At 34.7% G+C, this 12,528-nt stretch overlaps 1 protein-coding gene across 1 annotated transcript; it reads left to right on the forward strand.

The window, feature by feature from the left end:
- The first annotated feature begins 8,949 nt into the window (after positions 1 to 8,949).
- Positions 8,950 to 12,126, forward strand: LOC130714988 (uncharacterized). The gene is made up of 5 exons (XM_057564975.1): positions 8,950 to 9,422; positions 10,113 to 10,237; positions 10,386 to 10,700; positions 10,789 to 10,958; positions 11,456 to 12,126. The coding sequence occupies exons 1-5, from the start codon at positions 9,093 to 9,095 to the stop codon at positions 11,863 to 11,865; spliced, it is 1,350 nt and encodes a 449-aa protein (XP_057420958.1). The 5' UTR covers positions 8,950 to 9,092; the 3' UTR covers positions 11,866 to 12,126.
- Positions 12,127 to 12,528: the final 402 nt, after the last annotated feature.

The raw sequence follows: 12,528 nt of genomic DNA on the forward strand, positions 1-12,528 counted from the left end.
TTGATGACCACTTACCATTAATTAGTGAGAGAAAATGACAAAGGGTAAATATGGAGGAATGTATGCATTTTTAAAAAACCAATACACTAATTGAACACATTTAATTTTTTACCACTTTCACATATCCAAGATGTTCAAATACATGATATATTGCAAAGGGTATTTAGCACAAGGGCATAAATTGGTCTATGGAACATATATTGTGTCCCCAGTGTGCATTTGTCTTTGAAGTCTGTTAAATTTTGCTTTGATTACTAATTGTAAAGTTATATTTACTTTTATATGTTGCTGCTTGGTTCAATGCAATTTGTGATTAGTTGGCCGGTCTTGTGTTCCATTTGCTCAGTTGTTGAGCATGTGAGCTGTTTGTGTACTAGCATGGTATATTTGATGGTTGTGGATGGCTGACGCTTAAATACTATTGATGCTATTTACCTTTGTTATCTTGGCAAATTTTATGCCATTGAAAACAAAGTTAGAGAGGTAAGGAGGACATGAATATTATACACATAAGGTATTTTGTGCTATTAGCAATAGAAATTTCTTGGAATTTTAGAGGTAGGATCCCTGAAGGATGGTATTATTGTTCTCTTTGATGGTTTCACTAGGAGGTTTTCTTTGTCTTCCTCTACTTCTAATTATTAGGCTATCAAGCTAGCCTTTGTAGTTTCGTCAAATCTACTCTTACTAGAGTTTCTATTGGTCTTCTTTTCACATGACCTAACCATCTTAGCCATGATTCTATTCATCTTTTTTCTCAATTAGTCCACTCTTACTTTGTCTCCAATACCCTAAACTTATCTTCTTACGACTGCTCAGCTGACTAGACATTCTTGTATGACCACTAGATGAGTTGGGTAAAATATCGCGTCCTTTTTTTTTTGCTTGGATTTCACTGGAGATGTTGGAGGTCAGAATGCAATATGGATGTAGGTTTAATTATCAGAATCTGGATTTTCTTTGCGGTTGACTCTTGTTTCCATTATGACATTTAAGAAGTTGTAGGATATGAGGATATTATTAGAGATGATTGAACTCCACTTTGCCAGTTTTCTAGTATAACTTGTTGCAGCAAATTCTGTCATTGTTCTTACATGTTGGCACCTCTGATCTAAATCTACTTCACTCTTGAATGCTTGTGGTACATCGCAGTAAGCTATGAAGTAGCATAGTAATCCTGCTATTTGTTGTTTCTTTTGGACTTGAAGGATCTTAAGATTGTGTAGGCTACTTGGCTCCAAAGGTCTTAATCAATATTAGAGCTTTGTTTTGGTTGTTTATGATGTTATTTTCTTTAACTTCGTTAGAAATATCTTAGCCGTCAACATAGATGGGTTTTTCTTGTTTATCATGGGCTCCTTCTCCTTTGTTACTTGCCCCATTATTCTCTTTTGGAGGTGTTTAAAATTCTTCCAATTGCACACTAGCTTTCATGAAAAAGGTAAAATCTATGTATACGGACACTGAACATAGATTTTCCAAACTCCACATCAATTGTTAATCCAACCAATCCTTTTTCTATGGCAAAGTAGTCAATTACCTCTGGACAATAGTTTTTTGTTTTTTTGTCAATACTCAATAGACAATGGTTTATGTAGAATCATCAGTCTACAGTGCCTTTGATAGAAGAGATGGGCCAAGCTCGTGATTAATTCAGTCATGGGCCACGCTTAGGAAAGTTTTATTGTTCAACAGTTAGCGTCAATCTAGAAGGTACAATGACTTATGTTGTTTTGACAAAAAAAAAAAGGGCTTATGTGGTCCAGAGTCTTTGATTACTTTCATTTTCGTAAGTTATTTTCATATCTTAAAGTTTGTTTTATTTATTGATTTTCATAATTTTGAAGTTATTATCATAGCTAAATGCTTCTCTTGTTCATTTATTTTAATTTTCATAATTTATAAGTTACTTTCATAACCTCTTCTGAATTTTTCTTTAAATGGACTAGACACTTGATCGGTTTCTTGTTTGATCTCCTTCCTGGTTTTCAAAGCCAATACATTTATTTTAATACATTATGCTTCATTTTCCGACCCTAGTTGTAGCCTGGATTAGAATTTGTGCTTGATTTGATGTATATGATTCTTGGCTAAACGTCCTCTCTCGAGGTTGCGATATATGATATGATTTGAAGTTTTATAATTGATGATTGTGTTTCTCTTTTATATGCTTAATTCTATATGGCGTAGCTAATCATATCACTACTAACCCAATCAAGGGAAATCAATTATGGAATCAACAATTTAGAATGCGTATAGGGAATTAAGAATAGATCGCTCTTGGCGGAGGTTTTATGCCTACTTCTATATATTCCGATTTCCTATGTATACATAGTGAAATATCCGTATGACACCTCTATGTACTTCATGTCTATTTTACTGATCACCTTACGATGATGTTTGCTTATTAGTTAGTGTAGAACATTTAACAATAACTTTGCGGTGAGTTAATTATAATAAGAGGGTACGGTTACACAATAGATAATTAGGATAACATATTGAACTCTAATGATGATGATTAATTTCACATATAATTTATTAATATTGGAGTTTAAATTTATAAAAAAATTGATGGAGGGACCAATTTCAATCCATCCTGATTTTAGAGGGACTAAAAACATTTTAAACCGCCTATAAAAAAAACATCTTAACCCATGAATTTTTGTTTTTTATTTTTTGTTAAATTCATTTCAATAAAAGTTAATTCAATAATTAAATTAGGGTTAAATTTGATTTTCGTACCCGTATTATGAGCTAGTTTTGATATTTGTCCCTCACCGGTTTAACTTGCGAGCCCCCGGACTATATATTTCATTATTGTTGTGAAATAGAAATTTGTTGTGAAGATACAGCTGCTTGGGCAGGGTTTTAAATATGGAACTGTACTGAATAACAGATCCACATGCATATATACAAATTCTCACAGGAAACAATGCTGATATGATCAATACACAGATCAAATGCAGACTGATTTCCAAAATCCTCACATGCAACGAACTTCTGTCAGGTGCCTTGCCTACAAAAGAAAGCTAGCTTGTAACAATAATGTCCTCTCGATCTATTCCCTCTCCATTTTTTAACAGATGCATGCTTTCTTCCAGAGGGAAATAAAATGTACACTTCCTCTCTTAATAATACATAGCTACTACCTGCATATAACTGTCCCTGACATGGAAGTGTTGCACCAATTCGTGATCAATTCCTTTCATTGCTCTAGTATCTATTCTAGCCCTGTCATGCTAATTACTAAGAATTGACACATTATGGATATCTTACTCACATCACAACATTGTAAGTAACATGCGTCACAGGTTCCAGCTTTATTATCATTAGATATAATAACTTGCTGCAAGAGACCCGTACAGATATTGAGGACTTTTTTTTGACTAAACAACAGAAGATTAAACATAGGGAAAAACTTATCTTCACATTTTTATCTCACCTCCACCTAATGAGATAAGAAGAAAAGAGAGATATAAAAGATAATGTAATAAAAAAAAGAAAAAAAAAATAGGAAGAAAAAATAAGTGAAAATGGGATGAAAAAGAAAAATGCGTGAGAATGAATGCGCGCATCTTTTATCTATAAGTAGAGCTGGCCAAAAAAACCGGCCCGGACCGAAACCGTCCAAACCGAGCCCAATCCGCAGCAAACAGGCGGACCAAAACGGGTGAACGGGCCATCGGGTTGTAAAATCGGGTTCAACAGGTTGAACCGGTCGAGTTCGGTCCAAGAAACCCTGGTCCAGCGATGACCGGACCCGACCGAGCCCATATATAATTTTTTTTTAATGGTCATAAGCCCAGCCCATAGGCACATAGATAATAAAAAGTAACAACCCTAAATCCTTAATGCTCTCTCTCTCTCTCAGAACCAAAGCTGACGACAGCCACACAACAAGCACAAGGGAAACCCTAATCCTCCTTCCCCTCCCGTCATCACCCCACCGGAACCGCCGCGACCTCCTTCCCCTCCCGTCGTCATCCAAGATCCTCCACAGGCACAGAAAATCCAGGACTCGCGATCCGACGATGACGGCGACATATCCCCTTCTTTCTCCGCCCGCGATGTCCCTCACCAGGCTCAGTTGTTGGTCGAGGTTTCCACACTCCCTTCCCTTTCGTAATGAAGTTTTGTTGTTGGTTACTGCGTATGAGGAAGGAACCTCCGACCTCCTCCTCTTCTCTGCTTCCTCTGAAAAAAAATCAATTTTTTGTTTGTTCTGAAACCTGCATAACCCACCCTCCTAACCCGAGACCGTTCAACCCAAATCCGAATTACCCGTTGCTTAAATTCGGTCGGAAATGGATTGATAAAATGGAGGAATTTTACCCGCCCACATCCGAGGATTCGGTCCGAATCCGACCGTTGCCCAGCCCTAATAAGAAGTGTTTAACGGGGTTTTTACCCTTCGCTAATAAACACTTTTGGGGAGATCTCTAGCATTTCCAAGCTGCATGAATGTATTTTTAAATACACTCCACATAATTTGCATATGTCAAACGTAATGTTGCGATTTGGGTATGTGGATGAGTCAATATTGATATATAATAGAACTCTTAATTATATTTATATGTTATGAAAGGTGTTTGTTGTGGTACCTTAATTTAAATGAGGGTACGATACCTTAAATGATGTAAAACCTCTTTATCTTCAATTTTTCAACTTCTAAAAGCCTCTAGCACCATCATTCATGAGCATTTTAGTAGATTATCTCATTATCTTGTCGTTTGCCAGACACCAATTTTCATATCTCACCCATATTGTGGTCAATAACTCTCTTGTTCTAACATCGTATACATTTTCACTTCCACCACTAGATTCTAACTTAAAAAGAGCTGCAACAACCGGCATGACTTCTAAGATTCCAACAAAAGTTAAAAGGTCTAAACTTCTCCTTTTCTTCACCCTTCAATTTTACAATTTCATCTAGTCGGGGTACCGTACCCAAAAAAATTTCAGGATACCACATAACTTTGCCGTTATGAAAAATGTTGAGTACACATTTTATAGTTGTAATTTTAAGTAGACATAAAGTCAGAGAGATCTAAAGGTTGGTCAATGTTTTCTCTCAAATTCATTTGAAGTACATCTAGAAATAAGCTAATTTAGTGGCGGATGCCTTTGCAAAGAATGAATTATGTAAAATGTGATATATATATATATATATATATATATATATATATATATATATATATATATATATATATATATAAACGGGATAAAGAAAAAATGAAGTGTATTATTTGTTGATCATTGCTCCAGTACCCTCTAAAAATGAGATGATTCAGTATCCTACAGTTCATTCTTTAGACCATAAAAAAACTCAGTTGTATTTTTAATAAAATTATTACACTTAAAATCATGGCAAAATAGAGTAAAAGGGTAGCCTTCTATTTTGAATGGTAAGAAAGAAATTGCCTTGTTTGTTTATCTATTTATATATGAGATTCTTGAAATAATGTTTCGTTGACGCTCGTGAGAAACAGAAAGAGATATGATGGATGACGTGTTAGAAACAGAAGAGAGAAATAGAAAGAGGAGGTGAGTGAAAATTAAATGAGATAAAAAAAAGTGAAGTAGCATGAATCAATACTCGAATTCTTATGGTTTGAAAAAAAGAAATATTTTTCCAATAAGGAAAAGAAGGCCACTGCTACCCTGGCCTCAGAGAAACTATCGGTATAAGTTGTACAGCTTAAAGTAAAATAAACCAAACATGCTATGAGTTGAAATGGTAATCTTTCTCCTCTTAAGCCAAAAATTGGGGTTGTACTAATCTTTTTCAGAAAGTGGAAATAATGCAAGCACAGTTCTGAAGATTGCAGAGTACAGAATACAAAACAATTGAAAGCTAGTGAGTTCATTCAAAGTATGTGTTTGGTTGGATTGGTGGTTGCACCAATCCAAAGGTTAAACTTGTTGGTGACTTTTCTCCAAAAGTGATTAATTATAGGCTCCTCAATCAAACAAGCTATAACTCTTTTATCATGGAAATCAGGAGCAGTCCCCTTCATAAATTCAATAGCAAATTAAGTTCCTAGCAGTAGTTTCATAATGAAAATATATATGAGACTAACGTGTCATGCATTTCCTTGACCCAAGCAACATTGTTGCAGTCCACAAATTAAAAGAGGAAGAGGGGCAGACCCAAGCAACATTGTTGCAGTCCACAAATTAAAAGAGGAAGAGGGGCATGCATGCATTAATAGGTTTGTATGGACATGAGAAAGAGAAAGAACAAAGAGCCTCTTTTGCAAAGAGGATAAGAAAGAGCAAAAGGGAGAGGCTACAATGTACGGAACTCATCAATACACTGGAAAAGCAAAAACGACCAAACACTGTACTCCCTTCAATAATTATACCACTGATGAATAATGAACTCAGGATGCAGCAATTAATTAAACTGCACAGTATCTTGCGGATGTGAACTTCTCAATAATATGAATTAACATCATAATTAATATACATCCTTTAAAGAAAAACATCATACCCATAGGTTTCTTTCACTCCGGATCATTATCACACAAAGAAATTCTCATATATATAATTGGTTTTAATTTCATACTTGATTATAGAATTAATGAAAATAATTATAGAAATTTTTGTAATTGTTTCCATTAAAAAAAACTGACTCCAAAGGAAGTACGTACAGTGAAGGTTGAATGAGAAAGCAGAGCATCAAATAAGAGTGGGGGTTGAAAATGATGTACTGACAAAAACTGTGGCTATACAAAATCATGACAATTTGGTTGTCACTAATAGACAACAAAAAGCTGCAAAATTAAACCAGATCTTGAAATGCAGTGTCCTTAAGGAAAACGACATAGCTAAAACTGGCGAAGGTTGCCGTGCAACATTGCAAGAGGACAAGCTCTTTACTACGTGCGTACGTGTTTGTATTTGCTTCATCGAAGCTCAATAGTTGCAAAGTTATATACTTGCACGTTTAAATACACTGTGAAAAAAAGCTGTCAAATCAAATTCTCACACACAAAAGCTAATATAAGAATAATGGTTTTAAGATTCAACATCCTCATTTTTCTACACTTCACATCATTTTCTCACTCTCCTACCTAATAACTCAACACACATTCATTTTTTACTCACTACAAATCTACAATGGTTTTGTTTAATAAAATTCAACACCTCACCCCACCACTTTTATTTCATATTCTTATTTTTTTTATGTTTTTCATTTTTTATTGGAGTAGAAGAATAACAAGGGGGTGTTTGAGATGAATAAGACATCACTGATCCATAATATTGACTATAATTTGGATTAGATGACGGCATGATGAAATTTGGAGAAAATTCATAACTTGGTATATTTTGGGGACCTTGATGGTTGGAATATTCATTTTGAATTATGTAGTTGTTGAGATTTGGGTAGTTGAAAGGGTAATTGACAGAATTTTTGGTGTTAAAAAGGTTATTGTTGGGATCCATTTCACTAAAAAGATGTTTAGAGCTACAAATAAGAGTTTATTGGAGGCTAAATAGAAAAACTAGAGGGGGAAAATGTCATTTTTTTTCTGTGTCCAAATCAAATGAACCAAGTCTCCATTTATAGACAAAAAAAAATGATGAATTTTGGTGAAAAAAAAATTAATTTACTACGAAATAATTGACCCCAAATAATTAGGATGAGATAAAAATATGAAAATTACAACCATCAATGACATTTTGTCAAGTGTATTAAGTGGACTCACTTACTATTCATTCAACATGTTGAAAGTATTCAACCGGTTGAATATTAAACATGTCTTTCAACACCTCCATTGCAGCTATTCAACAGTTGAAACAAGGATTCAACTACCCTATTGTATATGGTCTAAGTCTCTCATGTGTCGACACTCGTAATTTAAAGCATGTATATACTTATGTGTTTTATTATATAAGTTATTTTTTGATTATGAAATAAGAGAGAGGATGAGCATAGATTTTTTTTTTTGATGGGATGAGCATAGAAATTTGGTGAGAAAAAAGATTAGATTTCAGAAGTAATTATCGACGGTCTAGGTCGTCCCGTCGTCTGTTAGTAATTGATTTGGTATGTGCAATTATTTTCTTGCGAATAAAAATATAAACTATAATTATTAACTGTTTAGGCCGTCAATAATTAATTTGGTCTTCAAAAAAGAAAAGAAAAAACTTCCTTAGCCACAGATAAATATGTTATCTTTATGAAAGTTTCTTCTATAAAGTGATATTCTTAAAAGATACATGTTGCGGGCTTTAAAACTATCATTATTCATAATTTAGAAGAATCAGAAGAAGAGAATGAGAAGGTAACCTAAAAAATTACCGTCCGATGGTGATTTCAATTTTCAAAATTATCAGTAACCTAAAAAAATTTCATTAACAGCTTTAGCCGTAGGTAACTCATTTCTAAATTATTTTTAAGTCCGTTATCGGTGACAACAAATTCAAATTTAGAAATCACTAACTACCAAAATTATTGGTCTTCAATTATATGACGGTAACTAATTCTGTCAAAAAAATTGTTTACCACCAAATTTTACAATAAGATTTTGCGACGATTTTTCAGGTCGTCGGTAAAAGAAAACAACCGGTAATTGCGTGTTTTCTTGTAGTTGTTTGAGTCGAGAAGATAATTTTCTAGGATAAATAAGTTTTGGACCCTATACAATTTGTAAAATTTGGTTTGGGTCCTTAAAAAAGTTCAGAGGAATCAAATTCAACTCATCCTTATTTTAAGGGAGACTAAAAACATATTTAACCCTAATTGTATATTAGTACACCTGTCAAGGCATAATGACATTTGCAGAAGGATGAGGACACCTGTGACTCTAAAATTGCCCTTCAGTATAAGGGTAAGTAAGTAGCCCTCTCTCAATTGAGTCAATTCTTTACCCAATTCTCTTCTCTCTCTCTCTCTATATATATATATATATATATATATATCCCTGTTCTCTCTATATATATTTCATTATTCTGTGTTAGCAGATAGGTTAAGGGCATGCACCTTAACAAATTCACCCTAATAGCTTAAGGACAAAAAAAACCAAAAATTCCTTCAAAAATTCAATCTTTTCTGCACTGCGTTGCGCAACAAGCTCAATCCAGTGATGGGTGATGGTTGCACGGTTCAGGGCATGAACAATTCGAACAAGGATAAGAAAAAGAAGAACAAGAACAAGAACAGGGGTGGTAGTAGCAGTAGCAAGAAGAAGATGACCCATGAGCAGCTTCTTGCCTTCAAGTTTGTGACTGAATGGGTGTTCTTGGATCAACCCTCTCCTTCTTCTGCTTCTTCTTGTGTTGTGGATGATTTTGGGGTGCAGAAAGCTATGGGAAGAGGTGGAGAGAAGGTAACCTTTGAATTGCATTCACACTCCAAATGCAGTGATGGGTTCTTGTCCCCTACTAAGCTTGTTGAGAGAGCTCACATCAATGGCGTAAGTTTCAATCTTCCTTTGCTTTGATAAGATTGTTCTGTTTTTTTTTATTGATAATTTAAAGTTGGGTTTTGATTCTTAAGTCTGATTCTATTATTGCATATAATTTGTTTGAGTTAGTCACTTTTCAATTAAAGTTGCATGGATTAGGACTACATTAGGGGTGTGAGACTGTTTAATCCTTAACAATGAGTATTTGGTTGTGTCAGTATTTCATTGTGTTAGTATTAACCTTTCAATTTTTGCCAATTTTTTGTATTATCTGCAAATAAGAATTCAGACCATGGATCAATGTTTATAGATTCTTGATGGTTTTCTTGGTTTGAAAAAACAACAGGCTCATGTATGCTTGACTTCTCATCAGAAATGTAAACCATTACTTTGAAACAAGTGCATTTTGAATTGAGATGTCTTCTAATATTCCTTTTATTAGTATTAGGATTATGAGGTTACTTTAGAGATGGTATGAGCATGGCTGATGGAAAATTAACAACATTGAAGAGGCCTTTAAAATGAGTGCAGCTGAAATTGAAGATCCATTTCAATGTTTAAGGATTGCATTTTCTAATTAATTTGAAATCCCTTCTAAACATGATGTTGAAATATGATTTCCTAAGGCATAAATTTTGAATAGGATTTCCATGTTTAGTGTTAGGCTCAATTTTAATTAATACCATTTGCTCATAACAGGTGAAAGTTCTTGCTCTGACAGATCATGACACTATGGCAGGCATCCCTGAGGCTGTAGAGGCAGCTCGGAAATACGGCATCAAGATAATGCCTGGTGTTGAAATTAGTACAATATTTTATCCGGGGTAATTTTTAAATTTCAGATTCTTTATACTTGTTAATTGGATTAGCACTAATCTCAAGTTACTTGTGTTTAAACTAAATTGTCTTAATCAATTGCGTTTAACACCTTTTATCTCCAATAATTCTGATGTGTGCAATTTTCACTTGCAGTGGAGACTCTGAAGCAGAGGAACCAGTTCACATTTTAGCATATTACAGCAGTATTGGACCATCAAGGTTTGAGGAGCTGGACAAGTTTTTATCAAATATAAGGGAGGGACGTTATCTTCGAGCAAAGAACATGGTCTTAAAACTGAACAAACTCAAACTGCCTCTTAAGTGGGAGCATGTTTGCCGAATCGCAGGCAAAGGGGTCGCCCCAGGAAGGCTTCATGTTGCCCGTGCTATGGTTGAGGCAGGTTGTGTGGAAAATCTCAAACAGGCATTTGCTCGGTATCTTTTTGATGGTGGACCCGCGTACTCCACGTAATATTCTGTTGCTTGCTCTTCTTGTTTGTTGTAACTATATGTATTCTTGAGAAAAATGGTTAAGGTTATGACTTCTGTGTTTCAGGGGAAGTGAACCTGTGGTAGAGGAAGCAATAAAAATGATTTGTCATACTGGGGGTGTTGCTGTTCTGGCTCATCCATGGGCATTGAAAAATCCGGTTCCAATTGTCAAGAGGTTAAAAGAAGCTGGCCTTCATGGGATGGAGGTTTACAAAAGTGATGGAAGGTTGGCAGGTACATGCTCAATTGCTAATTTACTCATTTGTTTAATTAATTGCAAAATGATGTTATTACCTAGTTTTTAGACTTTACAATTATCAACCTCCTTATAAACCAAAAGTAGGGTAGATCTACTTCTGTCAATTGTCCTACGAATTTGAATCCTAATTTATTAAACATATGTTGGAAATACTAGTGTTCAGAGTGCACTGCGTACCGCCCGTCTTCCACCTGAACCTATCAAATGTGAGATCATCAAATCACCAAGCTAATTTTATAATTATGAATCATATATTACATCATACTGTGAAAGCATGTGGCTGTGGCTATCCATATGTAGTCATTAAATTAACAATATGTGCTGTGAAAGCATTCATTTACTGTTAAATCCCCCCAACTAGATCTCCTGAGGTGAAATTGTGTGATGGGAAATTATATGATCAAGTACAAATAGATGTAAGATCTTATTATTAATTTGTTCTTGCATATCAGCATTAATTTTTGTTGTGCAGCTTATAGTGACCTGGCTGACACCTACGGGCTTTTAAAGATCGGAGGGTCAGATTATCACGCCAGAGGAGGCCACAATGAATCTGAACTAGGAAGTGTGAACCTTCCAGTACAAGTGTTGCATGATTTCCTCAAGGTAGCTAGGCCTATCTGGTGCAATGCCATCAGGGAAATATTGGAGTGTTATGCTGAGGAACCTTCTGATTCTAACCTAGCCACAATTACAAGGTTTGGGAGAACCCGGAATTTTAAGGGAGGTTCACCCTGCGGGCAGGACTTGATTGATCACTGTTTACCTGTCTGGTTAACTAGCCAGGAGATGGAAAATGAAGAGTTTGAAGCTGTCAAGTTGAAGCTTTCAAATGTTTCTGCAACTCAGGGAGGAATTCAGGTTCTCATAGAGACTAAATAGCAGTTTATGCTAGCAGATTCCCAGTATGTCTGGTCAGCCAATGTTGATGTCTATTGATTTTTGTTTCTTTTTTTTTTAGGAAATTTTCTATTATCATTTGAGCAATTATTCTCATATTATTGTTTTATCCTCTATCACTGATGAGTTTTTTTCTTTCGAATTTTTTGTTTGTTTGTTATTTCTTAACACCAATGGCTAGTAAAGACTGTATGTCCAAACTCCAAAGGTTGAAACAGGAGGGAGTGTCTTTCTTCAATGCTTGATACATGTTTCAAACTTTGGATGCTCTTCCTTCTCTAAGTAGCTACTAGTATATGAGATCCATTCGGTGTTTGTGTTAAAACAATTAATTATAATTAAATAAATAAATTTAAGAAGTTTTAAAGAATAATATTGAAAAATTTATACAAATATGATATATTCATAGCAAACATATCAATAATACAGTTTTATATGAATGACATCTTTATATTTATAATTGACTATTTTTCCATCTTCTATTTAACCAAATGAGAGGAGAGACTATGCACCACTTTATTTCTCTTCATTCTCTTTTATTTCTCTCCTGCCAAAAGAAAATCTAAAAATCTATTGTTTTTCTAACCACTTTCTCTCCTTTCATTCTCACTTCACAATCACTCCTCCCAAACTAAATATAACGCC

This window comes from Lotus japonicus, chromosome 4 (genome assembly GCF_012489685.1).
Source record: "Lotus japonicus ecotype B-129 chromosome 4, LjGifu_v1.2".
Classification (NCBI taxonomy): Eukaryota; Viridiplantae; Streptophyta; class Magnoliopsida; order Fabales; family Fabaceae; genus Lotus; species Lotus japonicus.